The 25,141-nt window shown below is 45.2% G+C and overlaps 1 protein-coding gene across 3 annotated transcripts in view; it reads left to right on the top strand.

Annotated features, from left to right (window-relative positions):
• The window catches only part of DPP8 (dipeptidyl peptidase 8), a 28,687-nt gene extending 3,979 nt beyond the window's left edge, over positions 1-24,708 (top strand). For all 3 annotated transcript variants that reach the window (XM_079954233.1, XM_079954234.1, XM_079954232.1), the window contains 19 exons: positions 369-642; positions 1,502-1,614; positions 3,627-3,800; positions 5,856-6,024; positions 7,007-7,117; positions 7,312-7,440; positions 8,481-8,542; positions 9,741-9,841; positions 11,295-11,472; positions 12,604-12,763; positions 13,355-13,434; positions 15,225-15,377; positions 15,750-15,885; positions 17,637-17,782; positions 17,885-18,031; positions 18,373-18,525; positions 19,678-19,820; positions 21,868-21,979; positions 24,324-24,708. In XM_079954233.1, the coding sequence (XP_079810359.1) occupies positions 384-642; positions 1,502-1,614; positions 3,627-3,800; positions 5,856-6,024; positions 7,007-7,117; positions 7,312-7,440; positions 8,481-8,542; positions 9,741-9,841; positions 11,295-11,472; positions 12,604-12,763; positions 13,355-13,434; positions 15,225-15,377; positions 15,750-15,885; positions 17,637-17,782; positions 17,885-18,031; positions 18,373-18,525; positions 19,678-19,820; positions 21,868-21,979; positions 24,324-24,449 (2,652 nt within the window). In that variant the 5' untranslated portion in view covers positions 369-383 and the 3' untranslated portion in view covers positions 24,450-24,708. The remainder of the gene's footprint in view (positions 1-368; positions 643-1,501; positions 1,615-3,626; positions 3,801-5,855; positions 6,025-7,006; positions 7,118-7,311; positions 7,441-8,480; positions 8,543-9,740; positions 9,842-11,294; positions 11,473-12,603; positions 12,764-13,354; positions 13,435-15,224; positions 15,378-15,749; positions 15,886-17,636; positions 17,783-17,884; positions 18,032-18,372; positions 18,526-19,677; positions 19,821-21,867; positions 21,980-24,323) is intronic.
• Positions 24,709-25,141: the final 433 nt, after the last annotated feature.

Genomic DNA, 25,141 nt, shown 5'->3' with positions numbered 1-25,141 from the left:
TGTCTTTAAGGGGCCAGAGCAAAATAACGAGACCCAGCTTTACAGCTGTGAAACATAGCAGGTGCTGCTGAGTTGTATTGATTAAGCTGTGTCAGCATTTGGGTGTAGTATATAAGAAGCAGCACCTAGCTCTCCCATTACCCTGGGGGATGGGTTGGTGGTTGGGTCATGTTTGTTTGTTGATGTATTTAGTGTAAATGGAGTTTTTGTTTTTGTAATTAAAACTTTGTTTAAGTTATTTTTGAGTCCCCTTTTAATGCATGGTCTCCCCAGCAAGCTCTCTGCAGCGCTACCGTACTGCAAATAGCCAACATGCTGGGGAGAGGTTGCTGCAGCTCAAAGAGGTTTTGTGGGGTTTTCCCTTCCAGGAATCAACATGCAATATGGCAGCTGCAATGGAGACTGAGCAGCCAGGGCTGGAAATCTTTGAAACGGCCGAGCACAGGGAGAATGTGGCGCCTGGGGAGAAGGCCAAGCTGGAACCATACTACGTGGAGAGGTATTCCTGGAGCCACCTGAAGAAGCTGCTGAATGACACCAGGAAGGACCATGGCTGCTTGATGGCCAAGGCACCCCACGACTTCACCTTTGTGAAGAGGACGGATGCAGAGAGCCCCCACTCGGACAGGGTCTATTACCTGGGTAAGTTTTGACAGCTTCCCACGCAGCATGGAGGATTTCCACTGTGTTTAGTGTTGCTTTCAAAGAATCTCAGCTAAGCAATGTGTATGAACCAGGGATACTGGTTTGCAACAAACCATGGTTAGTTTGGTGGTGGTGTAGTGGTTAAGAGCGGTACACCAAAGTGGTGTAGTGGTTAAGAGTGGTAGTCTCGTAATCTGGGGAACCCGGTTCGCGTCTCCGCTCCTCCACATGCAGCTGTTGGGTGACCTTGGGCCAGTCACACTTCTTTGAAGTCTCTCAGCCCCACTCACCTCACAGAGTGTTTGTTGTGGGGGAGGAAGGGAAAGGAGAATGTTAGCCGCTTTGAGACTCCTTAAAGGGAGTGAAAGGCGGGATATCAAATCCAAACTCCTCTTCTTCCAGGCAACCCAGCTTTAAACCATGGGTTATAGTTCAAACCGAGCCATGGTTTAGTTCAAACCGAGCCTATCTGTCTCTAAATACCAGTTATCGGGGTGGTAGAAATAATGCCATGTGAAGATTCTAGAGTAGATTCATCCTCAGTTTAAGCCAGGAAGGCTCATGTTATATTCTTATTTCCTTAAGATTTTGGGAAATGTGCAGATTTGTTTAAATTGAATTGGTTACGAGCTGAATCAGCTACTTGTTCTTAACTTTATTAGCTGAATAGTGAATTGTTAAAATAATACTGACCAAAAATAAAAATAAAAAGGCATTGAAAAGGGTTTATTTTATAAATCATGGTAGTTTTGGGTTTTAAAGCCTCCCAACAGGATTTGGTTTTTCTCTTGCTTGGTATTCTGCTAATGCAAAAAATAAATAATTTGCAAACTGTGTTTTGTTTTTTAATATTCAGCAATGTCCGGTGAGAACAGAGAAAATACGCTTTTCTATTCTGAAGTTCCCAAAAACATAAACAAGGCTGCGATTCTTTTGCTCAGCTGGAAGCCACTCTTGGATCTTTTTCACGTAGGTGACTAGCCTGAATCTTACACATTTCATCCCCTCCCTTTCTCCTTTTCCAGTGGACAGTCTTCCAGGTAATGACACACCCTGTTTGAGAGACTGGCAGCTGTCAAAGATGAAAACCCATTAGCAAAGGGAATCTTAGCAGCTCTAATGTTTGTTCCAGCTCTCCTTCTGCCTAGCTACACTCGTTGCCAATTAAAAATTCAAAGCATTTTCCATTTCTAATATTTTTTGATTGTATGCTTTTGGTGAACCGCCCTTTGTTGAGACAGCTCTTTCTTCCATTTACCTAAAAAGCATTTAATACAGATTGCCTCGTCCTGGTTGCTGCAGTTTTCTTAAGAAAAAGGCATGGCAGAGGTCTTTGGGCACAATTCAGCAAGTGTTTGTTTATTATGGGAGATGTCCACTGTTACTCGTACTCCAGAGTAAACCCACAGAAATTGTTGGGACTTCCATTGGTTTCAGTGGGTCTGCTCTTTAGCTGAATATCAACATATTTAATCTATATTTAATCCGCTTTATATATATTTAAATATACAAAGTAGAAACCCTAAAGTGAAACTAAATGCATCCTGTCAATATTGCAGTTTTAAAAATCGAGAATAAAAATATTGAGTAGTGCATTCTAAAAATCAATGCCCCTATATAGGTGTCTAAAACAGGTCAGTTGACTCCTCTCCAGTTGCATGGGGGGGGGGGGCGGAATCTGATCATTGTGATGTAAGCCCCCTTTGGAATCCATGGGACTTCATTCCTCATACTATGAGTATGCAGAAGCAAGCCATAGACATAGGAAATACCGCATTTGTTTTCCTGATTATAATGTTAGTGCTTCTGTCTTGTTTCCTAATGTTCCATTTGCATTGCAGTACCTATTGTGCTATGGAACTGTGTTTTTTGACCAATAATACTGGCATGTCATGCTACATTTCATACCATTGGGCCCAACAACAAATGCCATTGGACAATGACATTTTGACCCTTCCTGCACATGCGTGCTTGATTCCCCCATTAAAAAGGCAGGAAGGAACTGTTTGGTGGTATACCGTCCCAGGTTTTGTCACTTTACTCTTGCAATTACCTGGGTTAAGAGGGCTGCAAATGGATTATTTTTCTGGAATCAAGTAACATGGAAACGAGTGCTAAAATGCACTATACAGTGGTACCTCGGGTTAAGTACTTAATTCGTTCCGGAGGTCCGTTCTTAACCATTAGCACTTTAGCTAATGAGGCCTTCCGCTGCTGCCATGCTGCCGGAGCACGATTTCTGTTCTCATCCTGAAGCAAAGTTCTTAACCCGAGGTAATATTTCTGGGTTAGCGGAGTCTGTAACCTGAAGCATATGTAACCTGAAGTGTATGTAACCCGAGGTACCACTGTATTCCATTTGTTTCTCATAAGTGGCGTTTACGGTGTGTGAAGCCTCAAATGTAAGGAAGAAATGAATGGAATGAGAAACACTGGTAAAGTGGAAGAAGCTATTGCGTGAATGCAGCTTTAGTTGGATGGCATGGGATTAAACCCCACATAAGTAAACACAGGATTGTGACCTTAAGGAGGTTGCAACTGAGCCCCACTGCTTTCTGTGTAATACACATCTTGCTCCTGTGCATGTCTGAAATTTTAAAAATACACGAGTCTTTAATGGTTGTGCAGTATTTTATCCAGTTCTGGGTTACCTTATCGATTTGTAATATTTGTATTTCCCCCTCCCCTCTTTTTGTAAGTGCTTTGGGAATTCTAGCTGGGGTTGGGTGGTGATAGGGAGGATATAGTAAACAATGCAAATATATAAATGCTTAGAATTAATTCAGCAGATGTTATCCTCACGTAATTCTGCATAGGATTGCAGCCATAATCATAAATTAACTTTTGCTGAATCATACTTTGGATTTTCTTTGACAATGTAAAACAAAAAAACCTCAGTGGCAGTGAAAAAACACCCTAACAACAAAAGAAAACACAGGCTGTGGGTTGTAGTTTTCTCCCTCTTGCTTTCTCCCGGTCAGGCCAGCCTCGATTATGGGATGTACTCTCGGGAGGAGGAGCTGCTACGGGAAAGGAAGCGGATCGGGACGGTTGGTATCGCCTCTTACGATTATCACCAAGAAAGTGGCACCTTCCTGTTCCAAGCCGGAAGTGGGATTTACCACGTGAAAGATGGAGGTCCCCACGGGTTCACGGTAATAAAAGACGGCAAGCTAGACTTTTGTGAACTGCTCTGTGCCCTGGGTCTTAGGTACAGCGCCTTCTGGAGGGAGGAGGCTAAAGGGAAAGTGCAGCCTGACCTCAGTGCTGGAAGTGGGTTACAATTATTTGCTAGTCGTCCAAACTTCCGGGGTTGATATTTATTTATTTATTTATTTATTTATTTATTTATTTATTTAAGCATGCGTATATGTTGTCAATTCATACAGTATAGCATGGTGGGGGACAACAAAAAATAAAATAGCTGAAACATAAACCCCACAATAAAATATACAATGCAATATGCTATAAAATGCAAAACACCATGAAAACTAAGGGGGGGAAATGTCATCAAAATGATCAAAAAATGTAGACAGTTGCATAGGCCTATCTACATTGAAAAAGGTCTCTAAGAGACAACTGAAAATCAAAAGTGTGTGTGACAGTTGCTAGAAACGGCAGGGGAGAGTGCTCTTGTGCTCAGGTCCTGCTTGGAGAGTGGGAGCAGGTGGCGCCGTGGTCTAAACCACTGAGCCTCTTGGGCTTGCTGATCAGAAGGTTGGCAGTTCGAGTCTGCGCAATGAGGTGAGCTCCCGTTGCTCTGTCCCAACTCCTGCCAACCTAGCAGCTTGAAGGCATACCAGCGCGAGTAGATAAATAGGTACCTCTGCAGCAGGAAGCTAAACGGCATTTCTGTGCACTCTGACACTCGTCACAGTGTCCCGTTGCACCAGAAGCGGTTTAGTCCTGCTGGCCACTTGACCCAGAAAGCTGTCTGTGGACAAACGCCAGCTCCTTCGGCCTGAAAGCAGGATGAGTCGCCTTTGACTGGACTTAACCGTCCAGGGGTCCTTTACCTTTACCTACTTGGAGGTTTCACGTGGAGGCACCTAGCTGGCCAATGTGAGAACAGGATAATGGGCTAGAGGGGCTCCCTTTGGCCTGATCCTGCAGGTTCTTCTGAGGCTCTTAGGTGCTTGCCACATTCTTGTTGGAAGTGTGTTCCACAATGTGTAACCAGAGGTGCCTGACTGCTAGTGGAGGCCAGTTGGGCCTCTGTAACATGGGGGACAATTAGCCATGTGGTGCTGATCCTCCCCACCAACTGAGATCTTCTGGAGGAGTTTTCCTTCAGTCTCCTCTCTCATAGCACTGGAACTCTGGACCATCCAATGAAGCTGAGTATCGGAAGATTCTTGACTGGCAAAAGGAAGGAATTCTTCACACTGTGCATGGTGTGGGATTCACTCCTAAAAGAGGTTGTGCCTCTACTTCATTGGATGACCCATTGACGTCTAATATTCTTTATTTGAAAGTAGCATGCACTATTCTAAATGAACAAATGCTGCTTTTAATTGCTGTCTGCAGCATGGCTTATTTGTGTGATTTTCTTATTGTGTGATTTTCTTATTGTGGCCTCTTTCGGTGAAGGAAGGGCGAGTTTGAAATAAATGAATAATGAAATAATATTGCGAGAGAAGGTGAGAAACATCTCCCGGTCCATTTGATGCCCCTCCCTTTACTCTCCATTTTCCCTAAGGACGCAGGTGGCGCTGTGGGTTAAAGCCTCAGCGCCTAGGGCTTGCCGATCGAAAGGTCGGCGGTTCGAATCCCTGCGGCGGGGTGCGCTCCCGCTGCTCGGTCCCAGCGCCTGCCAACCTAGCAGTTCAAAAGCACCTCCGGGTGCAAGTAGATAAATAGGGACCGCTTACCATCGGGAAGGTAAACGGCGTTTCCGTGTGCGGCTCTGGCTCGCCAGAGCAGCGATGTCACGCTGGCCACGTGACCCGGAAGTGTCTCCGGACAGCGCTGGCCCCTGGCCTCTTAAGTGAGATGGGCGCACAACCCCAGAGTCTGTCAAGACTGGCCCGTACGGGCAGGGGTACCTTTACCTTTACCTTAATAAAGTCCGTAAGGCGATTCACTCTCGCTGACTCTCACTGCATCCCAGACACTTTCTGCAAAAATTCCTTGCGCCCCATGGGAAGGATTCACTAGTTCAAAAGGGCTGTTCTCCAGCGTCTTTCTCTCCCGTGGTCATTTTTTTGCAGAAACAACCCTTGCAGCCCAATTTGGTAGAGACGAGTTGTCCAAACATACGGATGGATCCCAAGCTCTGCCCAGCAGATCCAAACTGGATTGCTTTTATCCATAGCAACGACATCTGGATCTCCAATCTAGCAACCAAAGAAGAACGGAGGTTGACATTTGTGCACAAAGGTATGGTTACCTTTAGCATGGGACAAAAGCAGAAGAAAGTCGAGGGCAGCACGAGTGGGGCAGTGTGAGGAGGCAAAAGTGGCTTGGGAGTTACACGTGAGCCGACTGGGTGACGCATTCCTCACGGGCAAGGGTGCCCCAACAGAGTAGGAGGGCCATCTGTTTCTGGCATGGGGTCTGTAGAGAATGTGCCCACTTCAGTTTGCAGAACTGGCACTGTTACAGGTGCCACATAATACTAATTCTGCAGTTGGGAGAAATGGATCTTTTAGTGTAGTGGCACCTACACTTTGGAATTCCCTGCTTGTTGACTTCAGGAAGGTGCCTTTGCTGAACTCCTTTCAGCATCTGCTTGCAACATGTTTATTTAGGCAAGCCAGTCCATGCATACAGATGTCGACGTGTTTTAATCCAGTGGCAGACAAATAAAATTTGGCTGCCACCATCCCACTCTCTTAAAAGAGAAGCAGAGTTGCTTCAAAGAGTGCTTTGGCAAAGCACAAGTCCTTTGCCAAAGCCCTCTTTGAAGCAGCCACTCATGCTCTTTTAAATATTGGTGCAGTTGGCAGGGGGCTTGTCTGTCAACCTACTCTGTCAGTCAGGTGCTTAAAGGAGAAGGAGGTTGGCTGTTTCAAAGAGTGCTTTTGCAAAGAATGTTAAGACAACTCCCCTTGCTCCTGTTTGAGCCTCTGCAGTCCCCTTTTAAACCTCCAACATTAGAAGTTTAAAGCAGGATGGTGGAGACTTGCAAAGTTATCCAATGAATTTTGATAGGTCCACTCATCATATCTGGCCCGCGAAGCTGACCATCTTAAGGACCTGGTCCAGAGAGCCAGAGGGGTTCTCCATCCCCCCTGTGGGGTGGAGTCCTTGCCATTCCAGCTACAATAATGGACATTTTATGAGTCACAATGCATGCTTCAAGCTTTCCATGGGCATTCTTCTCTCTGAAAAATAATGTTTCTTGGCATTGCTTGCATAGAATTTGCCAACATTGAAGAGGACCCCAAGTCTGCTGGGGTTGCTACCTTTGTGCTACAGGAAGAGTTTGACAGATACTCCGGCTACTGGTGGTGTCCCGATTCAGAGATGAGTAAGTATGCAGATTAGCATTAACTCTTTTCACTGCTGCATAACACTGTTGACTCATGGTCTCCTAAGACCCCTAGATCCTTTTCACATGCCAGATGTCCCACATCTTATATTTGTGCAGCTGGTTATACCTGCCAATGCAGAACCTTGCATTTGTTCCAATTGAAATTCATTTTGCACCCATCTTTCTGGTAGCTGTAGGTGGAGGCAAAATCCTTAGAATTCTGTATGAAGAGAATGACGAGTCAGAGGTGGAGATAATTCATGTCACATCCCCCATGTTGGAGACAAGGAGGACAGATTCCTTTCGGTACCCCAAAACCGGTGAGATAGATTGTGCTATGGCTCAAATGGGGGCGGTTTAATCCTAGTGAAAGCCACCAGGAGGTCCTTTCCATTTCAGTGTGAAATTTATTTGCTTTGGGTTACAGTATATCCAACAAAGTGTTAGACTCGCTCACGTTTATGGGTCTGTGTTAGCAACGTCCGTTAATTTCAACAGGCCTACTCTGAGTAGGACTAGCATTGGGTTCACTCCTGGATTACTATTTCACTTAAAAAGTACAGTCATACCTCAGGATAAATACGCTTCAGAATAATTATTTTCGGGTTGCGCTCCGCGGCGACCCAGAAGTAACGGAGCGCGTTACTTCCAGGTTTCGCCGCTCACGCATGCGCAGACGGTCAAAATGACGTCACACGCATGTGGTGAAATGCGACACGTGCAGACACGTAGTCGCGTCTTACGTTCTGTTCAGGATGTGAACGGGGCTCCAGAACGAATCCGATTCGCATCCCGAGGTACCACAGTGGTACCTCGGGTTAAGAACTTAATTCGTTCCGGGGGTCCGTACTTAACCTGAAACTGTTCTTAACCTGAAGCACCACTTTAACTAATGGGGCCTCCTGCTGCCGCCGCGCCGCCAGAACACGATTTCTGTTCTCATCCTGAAGCAAAGTTCTTAACCTGAAGCACTATTTCTGGGTTAGCGGAGTCTGTAACCTGAAGCGTATGTAACCTGAAGGGTATGTAACGTGAGGTACCACTGTATTTCCAAATCACTTCAAGATTTTTAAACGTTCTGAGTGGTCAGATCAACATGAAACTCTCAAACAATATAGTAAAAAACAGAGGGGGGGGGGAAGCCATACAAAATTATCAATGTTACAGGATCCACCCTTATAGAATAAGGAAAGCTTGTGCATAAAGATACATCTTTACAAGGTGTTGGAAGCAAATAATTAAAAAGCCATTTCCATGTGTAGGGGCAGCAGCAGAAAATGCCCTGAAATGCCCAGGACACTGCCCTGAAATAATTCTGCCATTCCTTAGTGACCATTGACTGCTGTCTTTTCTTTTTTAGGTACCGCTAACCCCAAAGTAACTTTCAAGCTGTCTGAAATAACCATCAATGCTGAGGGCAGAGTAAGTCTGATGTTCTGTTTCGCCTCATTTGAATCAGTTTGGTGACTTGTCTAGCCTGGTGGCAAATGGGGCAACTGCTGGAAAGCAAATGGTGCAAGAAACATGAGGCACCCCTTCAGACAAGGGTGACTAGCCATTCCCGTTCCGAGGGCCACATTGGCTTGTTTCAAATCCTCTGGGGGCCACATGCCCAAATGGCAGCGGGGGGGGGGGCAAAGGTTTGGATTCTTGCACTGGAAAACGGGAGGTATATTTCACATGGTTTGCATTATAGCCATTTTAAAATCTTTTAAAACTAGTGTGGTGTTCTGGTTAGAGTGTCGGACTAAGAAGCTGGGACCTTGAGCCTCTCAGCCCATCCTGTCTCCCAGGTTGTTGTTGGGACTAATTGAGAAGGGGGAAAACACTGTATGCCCCTTTGTGCTCCTGGAGGAGGGGGATATCAGTGCAGCAAAATGAATAAATGAATGAATAAATAAATGATCATTGTGAATTGGTAGGATTAATGCCTATGTATTGCGGGGACACAGGTGGCGTTGTGGTCTAAACCACTGAGCCTCTTGGGCTTGCCAATCAGAAGGTCGGCAGTTCGAATCCCCATGATGGAGTGAGCTCCCGTTGCTGTGTCCCAGCTCCTGCCAACCTAGCAGTTCGAAAACACACCAGTGCAAGTAGATAAATAGGTACCGCTGCAGCGGGAAGGTAAACTGCATTTCCGTGTGCTCTGGCTTGCTTCCGTTCCATTGCGCCAGAAGCGGTTTAGTCATGCTGGCCACATGACCCAGAAAGCTGTCTGTGGACAAACGCCAGCTCCCTCGGCCTGAAAGCGAGATGAGCGTCACAACCCCATAGTGGCCTTTGACTGGATGTAACTGTCCAGGGGTCCTTTACCTTTACCTTTTATTTTGGGGTTAATTTAATTAAGATGCATATTAACTGAAACAAGTCCATTAATGTGCAAACCATGCATTAATGAATTACAATCACAGTAATTAGTGAAATTAGTAGCTTATATTTTTATTTTATGTATTAAATGCGTATGCCACCCATCCTCCCAGAGGAGCCTGGAGGGTAGCAAACAACAATGGAGAAAACAATTTTTAAAAATTTATTTAAGACCTCTTAAAAGCAGTCCTAGAGCACACTTTGGGAGAGCTTTTTTGAATGGTACTTCCCTCACCCTCACCTCTCTTGGCAGATTTCTGATGTGGTTGACAAGGAACTCGTCCAGCCCTTCGAGATCTTGTTTGAAGGCGTGGAGTATATCACTCGAGCAGGATGGACCCGAGAGGGGAAATAGTGCGTGTTTTTATGGTTTCCTGCATTTCTCCAGCAGCTCTTGGCTGGAACTGGACTGTTCTGAGCAGGAGGCAAACTCCTTGTGTTGGAGGGCTTTGTTATTATTGGGTGTGGTGTAATGGTTAGAGGATCAGCCCAGGACGTGGGATCCCAGGGTTCGAATCCCCGCTTGGCCATGAAGCTCACTGTGACCTTGGGCCAGTTATTTTCTCTCAGCTTAACCTACCTTGCAGGGTTGTTATGAAGATAAAATGGGGAGTGGAGAACCATGTATGCCACCTTGATCTCCTTGGAGGAAAGAAGGTGGTCAACAGATATAATAAACCCTTGGAGGTTCTTAAGCAGAGGTTGGATGGCCACCTATCATGGATGCTTTAGTTGTGATTCCTGCATTGCGGGGGGTTGGACTAGATGACCCTCGGGGTACCTTCCAACTCTACAATGCTTTGATTCTATGAAATAAATAAATGTTATTTTTTATTACGGTACATACGACTTAGTGCCAACATACGCTTCTTTTTTTACTTTTTATTTATTTTAATAATAATAATATTTAAAATACATTATTTAATGATGATAATAATAATAATAATAATAATAATAATAATAATAATAATAAATAGTAATAATAAATAAAAATGTGCACCCTGAGACCACTCCATTGTAACTATCCAACCTCTCAAAATTTCAACACCTCTTGCAATGCTTTGATTCCTTTCCATTAACATGCTTCTAAGCAGTTTGCTATATTGCTTTTGAGACCCGATTGAGGGGCATTGCAAAATAAATAACAATAACATTTATAATACAACATATTTGTGATTGATATGATATGAAATCAGCCTTCTTCATTTGTTCCAAATGGCCCTTGCATAGTCCATAGCTGTTTTTTGTTGAGCTTAGTGTCCAAATCTCTTCCTTGGATAATGATGATGATGATTATGATTATACCCCGCCCATCTGGCTCGGTTTCCTGGCTCCCAACAGAATATTAGTAACAATAAAAAAAGTGGTAAAACATCAAACATTAAAATCTTCCTGATACAGGGTTGCCTTTAGAAGTCTTTTAAAAGTTGTGTAGTTCTTTATCTTCTGGACATCTGATGGGAGGGCCTTCCATTACCGAGAAGGCCCTCTGCCTGGTTCCCTGTAACTTGGCTTCTCACAGTGAGGAAACTGCCAGAAGGCCCTCGGCGCTGGACCTCAGTGTCTGGGCTGAAAGATGGAGATGGAAATGCTCCTTCAGGTATACTGGGCTGAGGCTGTTTAGGGCTTTAAAGCTCAGCACCAACACTTGGAACTGTGCTCGGAAACGTGGAAGCAAGCCCCACTGGCATCCACAGGGACTTGGGTTCGGATCTCTCCAGCTGGGGTTGTGGGAGCTGGGGTGTCTACTGCAGTGCTCAGCCATAGCTCTTGCCACGTTCCGAAGCTCTCCCCCTTCCATCCACAGTGCTTGGGCCATCTTGCTTGATCGCTCTCAAACGCGGCTTCAAATTGTGCTCCTTCCCCCCGCTTTATTTATCCCCGTGGAAGAGGACGCCATGGAGAGGCAGAAGCTGATCAATGCAGTGCCCGACTCTGTCACGCCGCTGATTGTTTATGAGGAAACAACAGACATCTGGATAAATGTAAGAATGTTATCTCCTTGAGCGAAGTCCTGCTAGCAGCCCCTTGACCAGGAGCGGGGAGGCTTTTTAGACCAAGAGCCACATTTAGCCACCTGGGTGACAGTCCGGGGGCCGCATGCTAGTGGCGGGTGGAGCAAGAGGCAAAAGTGGGCGGAGAAACAGGTGTGGCTCTTGCCTTTGTGCAACAGACTTAAGTTCAGGCCACACCCACGTCACTTTGCCTGCCCTACAGGAAATAGCTCACACAGGCTCCAGGGGATGGTAGGTGCTGATTGTGTCATCGGTAAGAAATGACTGGACAGGCAGGGGAATTTTGGAAGGAAGGCACCTCAAAGGTGATGGAGAGAGAAGGACTGAGTTGTTCAGGGTACGCTGATTTTGCTAGTGACCATATTTTCAGGTAACACTAAACTGTGGTCCGTAGCACTGCGCTGGCCAGCCTTAATGCTTTGTGTCCAGGAGGAAGACTTTGACAGAGCTTAGTTTCAGTTTTAAAGAATCCCAGCTTAGCTTTAATTGCTTGTACTAGGGATCCTGGTTTAAAACAAACAGATAAGTCTCACAGGAAGCCACCTCCAAACCTTAACTAAACAGATCTTGTGTTAAGCTAATTCTCACCTGGTTTCCTCGCTGGCCCAAATAGGACTAATTTAGCCAGCTAGGCCTAGTGATCATCTAATCTTTATTGGATGGATTTCCCCCCTAAATTGATTTTTGAATTCTGAATTTATTGTTATTCACATTTTATACTGTATTTTAGGCTGTTTTTTGTTGCATCAATTAAGTGTTTTAAATTTGTTGTTCGCCGTCCTGAGCCCGGTTTATTGAACCGGGAGGGGTGGGGTATGAATAAAATTTTATTTATTTATTTGTTTGTTTGTCTGTTTGTTTGTTTTTAAACCAAGATTCCTGGTTCAAACATAAAGCAGACAAAGCTGGCATTCCTTAAAAGTGAAAAAAGACTGCTATGACTGTGCTGGAAGAAGAAAGAAAGGGGTGCGGGAGGCAAACGCTTTGTTCTGCATTGACTAGGCTTGTCCGCATAATATTAAACTTCAGTTTACAGTTGCGTGCGAACGGGCCCAATCTCCATCCTTAGGTTCAACTTCCAACCCTCCTGTGTTCCAACAGGTCCACGATATCTTCCATGTTTTCCCCCAAACCAATGAGGATGAGATAGAGTTCATCTTTGCCTCCGAGTGCAAAACAGGATTCCGCCACCTGTACAGAATCACAACCGTTTTAAAGGAGAGCCGGTACAAGCGCTCGAGTGGAGGACTCCCTGCTCCAAGTAACCAGCTTTGGCCATTTTTTGCTCCTAAGTTCAAATGAAATAGAATAAACTGCATCAGGTGGTTGAGGGAATTCAATTTCTTAGGAGATTTCTTTCAGGCTGGCATCCCAGCATTGCAGTGGCCCGTTAGGCTTGGATTGGGGCTGTAAGCATCCTGCACTTCCGAAAGTCAGCTTGCGCCCCACTTTAAAATAAAAAATTAAGCTGCTAGTCCTTATGATTCTAAAGATGAGTTTGAAGTATTGAAAGGAATCTCAGTAGCCCAAGAGGAAAGATGGAAAGAGGCAAGGATCCAAACTTCGGCTAGTAAAGCCCAGATTTCCCTTGCATGGAGTTGGACTAGAGGAATCTTGGAGTCCCTGCCAACTCTGCAATTCTGTGATTCCTTACCAGCCTTCTTGCATGTCAAGATCAGCAGAGGGGGCCCTCTGGGTTGTTCCGTCGCCCTCAGAAGTGTGTGGGGTGACAGCCCAGGAGAGGGTCTTGTAGCAGCCCCACAAGCAGCCTTTGCCTGCTGTTGGACTACAGCTCCTATCAGCCCCTGGCACCGCGCAGGCATTCCGATAATTTTGATCTTGGTTTTTGCAGGTGATTTCCTGTGTCCCATCAAAGAAGAGGTGCCAATTACCAGTGGGGAATGGGAAGTTCTTGGCCGACACGGATCCAATGTAAGACCCTTCAATTTTATTTTTAATCTGGCAAATGCATTCGGGAATTTTAAGTATGTGCTTGACCTCTCCCCACCCCCAAAAGCATGAGCTGAAACATGGGTTGGGGGGGATGCGGGTGGCGCTGTGGGTTAAACCACAGAGCCTAGAACTTGCTGATCAGAAAGTCGGCGGTTCGAATCCCCGCGACGGGGTGAGCTCCTGTTGCTCGGTCCCTGCTCCTGCCAACCTAGCAGTTCGAAAGCACGTCAAAGTGCAAGTAGATAAGTAGTACCACTCCGGCGGGAAGGTAAACGGTGTTTCCATGTGCTGCTCTGGTTCTCCAGAAACGGCTTAGTCATGCTGGCCACATGACCTGGAAGCTGTACGCTGGCTCCCTTGGCCAATAAAGCGAGATGAGCGCTGCAACCCCAGAGTCGGTCACGACTGGACCTAATGGTCAGGGGTCCCTTTACCTTTACCTAAACATGGGTTGAGCATCAAGCTAGTCTGATCAAGGGGGGAAACTTTAATGAAACCTCAGTGCCCACATAGTGCAAAACAGAACAGACAATGCAGTCAGGGATCTGTGTGGAATTATCATTTAGGTTCATTGTTGCCGTTGTCATTTATTGATCACGTTCCACATACATATCTTATGTAAAACATAGAAAACCTTACAGTGTAGAAAATATAACAACTAAAAACAATATGTGATGGGGGGTGGGTTGTTTTGTGTTTTTTGAACCGTAATGTAATGTGGACACCGATGGCAGTGACCAATTTGGTTAGGAAGGCTTGTCGGCAGAGAAAAGTCTTCAGTTGTTTCCAGAAACTGCAGAAAATTGGTGCCTGTTGTATCTTGACTCGGCAGCTATTACACAGAACAGGGGCAGCCACACTAAAAGCCCTCCTCCGAGTTAGCTGCACAGCAGATCTCTCCAATAGCAAACAAGAGAGCACAATTCCTACCTGCGACACGCCACTTTGCAGCTTGGTTCCATGGATCTGTGGCCCCTACAAAGCAACTGGGCATGAGGAAGCAGCCACAGGGGTTGTGCAACCCCACCACAGGCTCGGGAATCTGTACACAGCCCCTGTTTTCACGTCCTGTTAGGGACATGCCCACAGAAATCGAAATAATCATGCAATTGAAGTTGTGTAATGGGGGGAAAACAGGCATTGCAGCTCTTGGAATATCCACTCATCCCCAGAGCAGAGGCATTGGTGTCCAAAGGGATCTTTCTGGGGGTGGGAGCAAACAAGACATCGAAAGGGAGGGAAGTCGGCTAATTTCCCACCAAAACAGAAAACGAGAATAGCGTTTGTGTGTTTTCCTTCATATCTCAGGTTCTGCAGATGCTAGAAGCCTCTTTAAAAAAAGAAAGTTAGCAACGCGGGTCTCAATATTCATCCAGGGAGGGGTATACATCTTTTGAATGCTCCCCGCTAGTTGAAATCCAACATAGTTGGCATAGTTTGTGCTGAGATAGAACCCTTGTTCCTGATGTGCTAGTCCTCAGTTTGCAGGGATTTGCAGTCGGAAGTGGTATGTGCCCAGTATAGTCTGTCCTACCGCTTCATTCTCTGGCCAGCATCAAGATTCACCTGAGAACTTTTTTCCTGAGCCAGGAGGCTGCAGTGGGGTGTAACTTCTTCCTTTAGGTATACCTGGGTTTTTAATTAACTTTTCCACATAGGCAGTTGAAATGAACTTAGAACTAAATCCAACCTGGGAATTGTTGATGGTACAAACTTGGGTCACTTCTGTGTTTTTGTGTGTGTGTGTGTGTTTTTGTTTTTTTTATCAGATCCAGGTGGATGAAGCTAAAAAACTGGTATATTTTGAAGGTACAAAGGATTCCCCCTTGGAACATCACTTGTATGTTGTTAACTACGAGAACCCCGGGGAGATCAAGCGGCTGACAGAAGCTGGTTTCTCCTACGCCTGCTGCGTCAGTCAGGTATTTCACCTCCTTCGCTGTGGTTTTGTTTTGTGCTGAGTTCCTACATGAAGATAGCAGGAAGGAACTGTGCGCTGATGCACAACCCCGAATTTCATCACTTTACTCCTGCAATTTTATGGGTTAATTGGTTTGCAAACTGATTATTTCTGGAACCAATTAACACAGGCATGAGCACTAAACGTCTACGAGATTCCACAACATTTCTGGAGATGGCTTTTACGTTGGGTGGAAGCTCAAATATAAAATGGAAACTAACAGGGAAATGGTATAAAGCACCTTGTAATGGCAGCATAAACCTTGAGGGAAATTGCCTGGTAGGCCCAAGCTGGTTTTCAGAGAGGGTCACTTATTTCTCCTCCTGCCCTCTAGAACTGCGACATGGTGATTTGTAAATTCAGCAACCAGAGGAACCCGCACGAGGTGTCTCTCTACAAGCTGACCGGCCTCGAAGATGACATTTCCAACAGGTCCAAGGAATTCTGGGCTACCATTTTAGATTCCGCAGGTATTTCAGATACGGCGCCAGGCTTTTTAAGAAGGTGAAAGGACATCTGTCCCTGAGCCTTGTTTCATCCTTGCCCTCATGCATCCTCTTCCTTTATTTGTCGGTTCGTTTCACGTGTGAAGCAGTTCTTACAAAGCATCCTGAAGGAATTTTGCAGTGCTTCCTCATGTGAGGAACCCACTTGAAAACAGGTGCGACTCCGTGAAGTGGAGGTGGGGAGCCTTTTCCATCCCAACGGCCATATTCCCTCATGGGCAGCCTTCAGTGGGCCACATGGCCCTGGTGTGCAGAGCAACAGATGCTACTATGGCCTCTGTCTGGTAGGCCAAGCCAGAGTCAGAGGTTTCTCCACACACACACACACCCCTCCACATTCCAGGCCAGGCAAAAGCATTTGAGGAGGGTGCCATGCAGGACTGGTTTTCTGGAGAGAGGAGGGTGGCCTAGGGAGGCTCCTGAGGGCTATGAGGCTTGGAGGGCCACTTCTGGCCCATGTCACTGGGGTTCCCCCTTTCCTGGTGAGAACCAGTGTGGTGTAGTGGTTAAGAGCAGTAGACTCGTAATCTGGGGAACCGGGTTCGCATCTCCGCTCCTCCACATGCAGCTGCTGGGTGACCTTGGGCCAGTCACACTTCTCTGAAGTGTCTCAGCCTCACTTACCTCACAGAGTGTTTGTTGTGGGGGAGGAAGGGAAAGGAGAATGTTAGCCGCTTTGAAACTCCTTCGGGTAGTGATAAAGCGGGATATCAAATCCAAACTCTTCTGGTGTAAGGATTGTGGTTGTGCAGTCAGAATCTGATTTTATGCAGGGGTGTACAGACTTAAACCTAAACGGCCTCGGCCCAGTACACCTGAAGGAGCGTCTCCATCACCATCATTCTGCCTGGACGCTGAGGTCCAGTGCCAAGGGCCTTCTGGCAGTTCCCTCACTGCGAGAAGCAAAGCTACAGGGAACCAGGCAGAGGGCCTTCTCGGTAGTGGCACCTGCCCTGTGGAACGCCCTCCCATCAGATGTCAAAGAGAAACAACTACCTGACATTTAGAACACATCTGAAGGCAGCCCTGTTCAGGGAAGTTTTTAATGTGCGACAATTTGATGTATTTTTAATCTTTGTTGGAAGCCGCCCAGAGTGGCTGGGGAAACCAGCCAGATGGGCAGGGTACAAACAAACAAGCAAACAAACAAACAAATAAAATATTATTTTAAAAAAAGATAAAGGAAGCAACAGATAGCAGTAAAGTTTTGTAGCAGAGGGCAGAAACCTTCTTTTAGGCTTTGTCATGGGAAATACAGTCATACCATGGATCCTGAATGCCTTGCAAGTCGAACGTTTTGGCTCCCAAACACCGCAAAGCTGGAAGTGACTGTTTTGGTTTGTGAACGTTCTTTGGAAGCCGAATGTCCGACACGGCTTCCGATTGGCTGCAGGAGCTTCTCACAGCCAATCAGAAGCAGTACTTGGGTTTCCAAGGTACGACTGTACGGCACTCAAGACTGCTTATTATTATAACCGTTTCAGGTAAAGCACCTATTGGCTTGTACTTGTGACATCCTGGATGCCAGTAGGGACACCCACACCCATCTGAAGCTGTTTCTAAATACGTCTTGCTTTAAATTTGAGGCTTGTGGTTATTGAGATGGGTTGGACTGAAGGGTTTGGGAACCTGTGGATGTTCAGAGTTAGGATACAATGGCCAACTCCGCTCTGCCATGCCGAACACAAACGACAGCTGCGCTTGCATCCTTGCAGGGCCTCTCCCAGATTACGTTCCGCCCGAGATCTTCTCTTTCAAGAGCTCCTCAGGGTTTTTGCTTTATGGGATGATCTACAAGCCCCACAATCTACAACTCGGGAAGAAGTACCCCACAGTACTCTTCATATATGGCGGCCCCCAGGTCAGTTGATAACATTGTTCCTGGAAGCTGTAAATTAAAAAGTGTTGTTTTTAACAGCCCCCGTGTGTGCAATGTAGACGTTTAATCTGCGCTTCCTTCCAGGTGCAACTTGTGAACAACCGGTTTAAAGGGGTCAAATACTTCCGCCTGAACACCCTAGCGTCCCTTGGTTATGTTGTGGTGGTGATTGACAACAGGGGATCTTGCCACCGCGGTCTGAAGTTCGAAGGTGCCTTTAAGTATAAGATGGTAAGTTGCTCAGTGGGTACAGAAGTCCTGACTCAGGTCTGAGTGCTGCGACCTTGCGTTTTTATTAAGACGTGAGATAATCTCATAGAATTCTGCCTTAGAGGCCTCATCCCTCCTTTCCCAGTTGCATTTAGGCTCGGAAAAAGCATTGCATTGGAGGTCATAGAAGGCTTTCCCCCCCAAGCCTAATTCTGATTTTTTTTGGGGGGGGTGGGAAACAGCTAGGGAGTGTAAGGTTAACCCTTCCCTGTGCATGATGACACTTCCCCCTCCCCATTGTCCATGATGCCATTATTTTTCCAAGCCTAATATTATTTGTGGGGGGTGGTTTCTTCCAACAGGGACAAATTGAAATAAGTGACCAAGTGGAAGGTTTGCAGTACTTGGCTTCCCGATACGAATTCATCGACTTGGACCGGGTTGGCATTCATGGCTGGTCCTACGGGGGATACCTCTCCCTTATGGCCTTGTTGCAGAAGCCAGAGATCTTCAAGGTAGGATAATGTGCAACGAGACAGCTGGCTGTGTGTGTGTGTGTGTGTGTGTGTGTGTGTGTGTATTTGTGTTGCGTGTTTCCATTTCCAGCTTTTGCAAGATGTCCTGTTCATTTGACAGTGCAAGTCTTGTTAGGATTGATTGTGCCATCTATAAATATAACACGTAAGAAGATGCTTTATGCTGAGCCAGACCCGTTGGTCCATCTAGCTCAGTATTGTCAACACTGACTGGCAGCAGCTCTCCAGGGTTTCATGCAGGGAATCTTTCCCAGCCCTACCTGGAGACGGTGCCAGGGATTGAACCTGGGACCTTCTGCAGGTGATCAACCCTTCTTGACCTATGGTCCTTCCCTCAAAGAATCCCATTTGCAAGGGGTCAAGTTTGTATGGAAAAATTCACTTTCAGTCCCCAGTCAGGAGAAAACAAGTGCCTGTCTCATAAAATGAAAAAGTTGGTCATCTCTGCCCATGGTGACTGAAAGGTATTGGTACCACTATATAAAGTTGTATAAAACTTGGAACTGGATAATGTGAAAGGTGGTCTTTTATATACCCAGCGCATCTGCTCCAACAAATACCATCTCATCAGCTGGTCCATTCTGTACAATGTCGGAATACGGCATGGGTAGGCAAACTAAGGCCTGGGGGCCGGATCCGGTCCAATCGCCTTCTAAATCCAGCCTGCGGACAGTCCGGGAATCTGCGTGTTTTTCCATGAGTAGAATGTGTGCTTTTATTTAAAATGCATCTCTGGGTTATTTGTGGGGCATAGGAATTCGTTTATTTCCCCCAAAAAAATATAGTCCGGCCCCCCACAAGGTCTGAGGGATATAAGATATGTCAAATGAACCATGGAAAGAGAAGAAAGGAAGTCATTGATATCTTAAGGATGTAAAATGTCTGTTTGAAATTGTAAAACAGAAAAATTAATAAAAATTATATTAAAAAAAGGGGGGAAGTCACATTACACAAAAGCTGCCATTGGGGTTTTCAACTTTTTCTTTTTACTGATAATTTCATTGTTTCATTCTTTTTGCAGACTGCTTTCATATTTCCACCCCCCAAACAATCCAGCATTATAAATGTATGTTTTATGAAATAAAAGCATTAATGAGAATAACACAATGCTGACTATCTTCTTACCTAAAGGTCGCCATTGCTGGTGCCCCAGTCACCCTGTGGCTCTTCTACGATACAGGGTACACCGAGCGCTACATGGGTCACCCAGATAATAACGAACAGGGCTATTACCATGGCTCTGTGGCTATGCAAGCGGATAAGTTTCCTTCAGAGTAAGTGTGTTCCTGCCCCCCTTCACCCCCAACTGTGCTAAATTCCGACCTAACGCTGCTGTTTCTTGCCTAATTAAATGCTTAAACGGTTGCGTGGTAGTAAAGAACCACTTAATAAACTTGAATGGGCATTTACATAATCACGGCCCATTACTAGTAATCTGCTTTTCTAGCCTTGTTGTCATTAAAGTATTAACTTTTGCCTCAAGAAATTGCAGGCGGACCTCCCCCCTGCCTCAAATTACGCAATTAGCCCCAGTGCTAATTAAGTGCATTAATTAGACATACCACCCCAGTGGCTGGCTGTAGATCAGCCACAGTTGTTAACAGGGCTTGAGAGGGAAGATTGTGTCTTCTATCCTAGAGTGGCCTTGTCAGCTCCTCCATACAGACACATACACCGTCTGCTTCTTCCGACTTAGGCTGGTATTCTGCCATCCATTCCCACCTTTTCTTATTGGCCTGGGGTTTAAATTCTATGTTTAAATCTTCCGGGACGGTGAATGGAGAGATGGGAGGCTGGAGGAAGTGTACAGTGGTACCTCGGGTTAAGTACGTAATTCGTTCTGGAGGTCCGTTCTTAACCTGAAACTGTTCTTAACCTGAAGCACCACTTTAACTAATGGGGCCTCCTGCTGCCGCCGCGCCGCCAGAGCCCGATTTCTGTTCTTACCCTGAAGCAAAGTTCTTAACCTGAAGCACTATTTCTGGGTTAGCGGAGTGTGTAACCTGAAGCGTATGTAACCTGAAGCGTATGTAACCAAGGTACCACTGTATTGTTTTGGAGCCTTGGGATCAGCGATGAGGGTTTTCCAGAAAACTTGGAACACATTTCTGCTGTCCTAAATCAACGAGAGATCTGATTTCACACGGTCGTTTTGATTTGCTTTTGATTTGATTTGCTTCAGAGGTTTACCCCATATTTTATTCTTGGCATTTGCGCCAAAAAGTGTTATATAAATAAACTAGAACAGGCATATTCTGTAGATATGGGAACCGTTAGCCCAATATCCGAAAGTATTTAAATCTTTTTATTACAAGGGGGAAATCAGTTTAAGTGCATTTCAGCTGTGATCTTCTGTGCTGGGGGTGGCTGGCCTGTGGTCCTATAGTTGTTGCGGTTCCCCAACATCCCTGACCATTGGTCATGCTGGCTGCAGGAGCTATTGGGAGTTGGGGTGCAGCAACTGGAAGGCCACAAGTTCCCTATTCCTCCTATATGTATTTCCCTGGGAGTAAGTTCCATTGAACTTAATACGACTTATAAGCAGCCATTGATAGGATTGTGATATTCGCATGGTTTAGATGACCTAGCTAATTCAAAACTTTGTTTGCAAATTATTTTGTTGGAATCCTAAACATGGATGAAGTGATTATTGTTTATGTATAGCGGACAGACTAAGAATGGGAAGTTCTTTAATCTCTGAATTGCATGTTTTCTATTTCCTCTTGAAAGTTCTTTTCTATCTCTTCTTCTTATCTCTCTCTTTTTGTCATGTTTTTATTTTACTTAGAATAATGTTGGACAAAAAGGATATTTGAAATTGTTTTGTATTTCTCTTTATAAACTCTAAAAAACACACTTTATTTATTTTTTAAAAAATAAATCCCAAACACGTCCACTTAAAGCTTCCCTTCCATTATTTAGATTTTAACTGGAGGGTTGAACGAAAAAACACTGGAAAAAGTTAACATAACCCATTTAGCAGGCCTAAAGGTCTTTCTGTGTCACTTCCTAGGGATAGTCAACTGAAAAAATAATTGCCACTCTGATTTTCAGATCCAGGTTTCAGTTGCCCAGTATGACTTGCATTTGTGCATTTTGTTACTAATTGGTTTTATGAATCTCTCTCTATTTCTGAACAATTAAAATGGGCTGTGGGGAAAATAAAGCAGTGGGGGAAATTCCAACCCTGGGGGTCTGTTATTTCATGCTCCCCTTCCGGTATCAGCTACATAGGTATCTTCAGACGATACCAGGATTCGAAGAAATTCTAATTCAAACAATCTGAAGCTTTGCTTACTGTTTCTCCCCTCATCCTTTCAGACCCAACCGGTTGTTACTGTTGCATGGATTCCTCGATGAAAATGTTCATTTTGCACATACCAGCATCTTGCTTAGTTTTCTGGTCCGGGCTGCGAAGCCTTATGATCTACAGGTAAGATGCTCTAGGGCAGCCTTCACCAACCCGTTTTGGACTACAACTCCCATCAGCCCCAGCCAAATACGAACATGCCTTTTGGTCACGTACACATCTCCTTTGCTTTTCCCTTCACAGTATAGCAAACAAACCAGGGAGTTTTCCATTAACTATAGTTTACCGTTTTGTCCCAACTGAGAAACCGTGGTTAGTACCTTCGGAACAAGCTAGGCTTCATATCCTGGCCTTCTCTGAACCTCTTAACCATGGGTAGACAAACTAAGGCCCATGGGCCGGATCAGGCCCAATTGCCTTCTGGATCTAGCCTGCGGACGGTCTGGGAATTGTCGCGTGGATTGCCAGCACGCGCGTTCTTTCCCTCTTCCTCCCATGGCAGCGGCGGCTCCTCCCTCCCTCCCTCCCTCCTCCTGGCTTCTCCCCGCCCTGCCTAGAGGAGGAAGGGGGCTGGGCTTTGTTGGTGCCAGAAGCAGTGCTTGAGCAGCTGCCATTTTAAGCAGTCCCTCTCCAGAGCCCTTTCGAGCGCCGCTCATCGTCCCTCCACCAGCCCCTGCCGCTCGCAAGACACAGGTAAGCAGCCACCGGGGCTCATGGTGCTCTTGCATCATTCCCCCCCCCAAAAAAAAATACAGTCCGGCCCCCCTCAAGGTCTGAGGGGCAGTGGAACGGTCCCCTGCTGAAAAAGTTTGCTGACCTCTGCTCTTAACCTTTGTTTCTGCTGCCCACCAACCGCTCCTGTCCCTCCTAGTTTTTTTAAATTTTTATCAAAACAATTGAGGCTGGTTGTGGGGTGTGTGTACCTACTTCTTGTTGTCTGTGCTTTATTGGGTTTTTGCAGGGGGTGTAGGTGTTTTGCTTGTTATGATTCTGAGTATTGCAAAAAAACCCAACAACTTTATTTTCTTAAATTACAAAACAGCAACCATAGCGTTAGAACAAAGCTTACCCTTCTGGACTTTCTGAATACGTGAGGTTACATTACATCATTGCTTAGATCTCTTAAGTTGTTCTGTTTTTAGTTGTGTGGTAGTTACAGTTACCACACGCAATCACAGTAACAAAACAAAAAAAGGAATATCGTGGAAAAGGATTTTCCTCTTTAGCACTGTATGTAAGAAAACGATGCCAGTTCACCCAAAATGTGTCTTTTGGTTTAATTCCCTTGGCTATATTTAGTTTAGTAGTTGTTGTTTTTTTACCAGTGCTAATTGTGAGCCTTGCCAGTTTTTCTTCTCTTTGAGGTGCCAAGGGCAATTTCCAAATGTGCCCCCCGGCAAAGTTTGAGGATTCCTGCTTCTTCCTCTATAAAAGCATTTTTTTTTCTTTTAAAGTTTTTATTAAAGATTTTCTTGTGTAATAAAACCAACAAATCAACAAGGGAAAGTACATAGAGCGTCGTCACTTTCAATTCGTTGAGTCTTTCTTGCAGTTTGTTTACATTTGGTATGAAACGCAATTGTTAAAGACATTGTGTGTTTGGGGGAAGAAGGAGGGAAGGAGGGAGAGATCGGTTGTGGGGTGGGGATAATGATATTTCGTTCTGTTGCATAATGTTTGTGCAGGGGTTTTGTGTCAGCATCACATCTGTAGGTCTATATATATATATATATATATATATATATATATAGGCATTGCAAGAGAATGGAGGGTCCAGAGCTTGGTTGGTTGTGTTTGGTTGGTTGCAGTATGTTTTGTTTGCAGGGGGGTGGCGGGCTGAGTGGGTCAGATGCTTTTGTGGGGGGATTTAGAATACATCTGAAGGCAGCCCTGTTTAGGCAAGCTTTTATTGTTTGATGGAATACTATATTTTAATATTTTGTTGGAAGCCACCCAGAGTGGCTTGGGAAACCCAGCCAGATGGACAGGGTATAAATAATAATAATAATAATAATAATAATAATAATAATAATAATTAGCTGTTGTCGTGTTGTGCTGTATATGTGATAAAGGGGGGCATTTAGAGAAGCATTTGTAAACCTCTTAACCAGGCTTCCTCAGACTCGGCCCTCCAGATGTTTTGAGACTACAATTTCCATCATCCCTGACCACTGGTCCTGCTAGCTAGGGATCATGGGAGTTGTAGGCCAAAAACATTCAGAAAGATACCTAGCAACGCACGACACAAAAGCGATAATATCACTGCAACAATAATGCAGTGATAGAATTTAAAACCAGTAAAGCAGTAGTATAAAAGCATATTAAAAATAAGAATTCACACAGCGAAGGCAGGGCCAAAGAAAGCCTGGGCAAAAAGATAAAGGCCTTACAAGACGTCTGAAGCAGCAGATTATGTGAATACCTCAAGAAAGAAGGAAAATTGACTCCTTTCCCCCACTTTCTTTAGATCTATCCACAAGAGCGGCACAGTATCAGGGTCCCTGAGTCTGGAGAACACTATGAACTGCACCTCCTGTATTATCTCCAGGAGAATCTGGGTTCACACATGGCCGTGCTGAAGGCAGAGCACTGATGACACCCCCCCTCCCTCCTGCCCACCCTTCCAGGAACTCTCAGCACAGACAAATACAGCTGCTTAACCAAACGCCTCGGAAAGGGGCGTCATGTTGTTGGTGCCTGCTTCCCACACAGATCAGTCGACACGTCCTCGGCCTTGCTTCATTTTATTTCTCCTTATTTTTTAAAAAAAGTCAACCCGGTGCCATACAAGGAGACGACGCTGTACAGCAAATAAATACTTTTAAATGTAAATAAAGTCAACATCTGTGCTACTTGGCAGTCCAGAGGTTTTTTTTTTTCTCTTTTAAGGGTGGTTCACGCACTCCAGAGTAAGTGGGCTTACCCAAAACTTTATACCCATGGGTAGGCAAACTAGAATGATTCTAGATTCTAGAATGAGCAGCAACTGAACTCTTCTTGTCAAGTGCTGCATTTGCACAGTTATTATTACTATTTGGGTTGCTTTGGCTCTTTTCCCAGTTTCTTTGCTCTTTAAAATACAGTAGCTTTGGATGTTCTGTCCACGTAATACAGTGGTACCTCGGGTTACATACGCTTCAGGTTACACACGCTTCAGATTACAGACTCCGCTAACCCAGAAATAGTACCTCGGGTTAAGAACTTTGCTTCAGGATGAGAACAGAAATTGTGCTCCGGCGGCGAGGCAGCAGCTGGAGGCCCCATTAGCTTCAGGGTAAGAACAGT

Source organism: Podarcis cretensis (assembly GCF_951804945.1).
Source record: "Podarcis cretensis genome assembly, chromosome: 14".
NCBI classification, from domain to species: Eukaryota; Metazoa; Chordata; class Lepidosauria; order Squamata; family Lacertidae; genus Podarcis; species Podarcis cretensis.
Note: the sequence above shows the minus strand (reverse complement) of the source record. Positions and strands in the feature narration are given on the sequence as shown.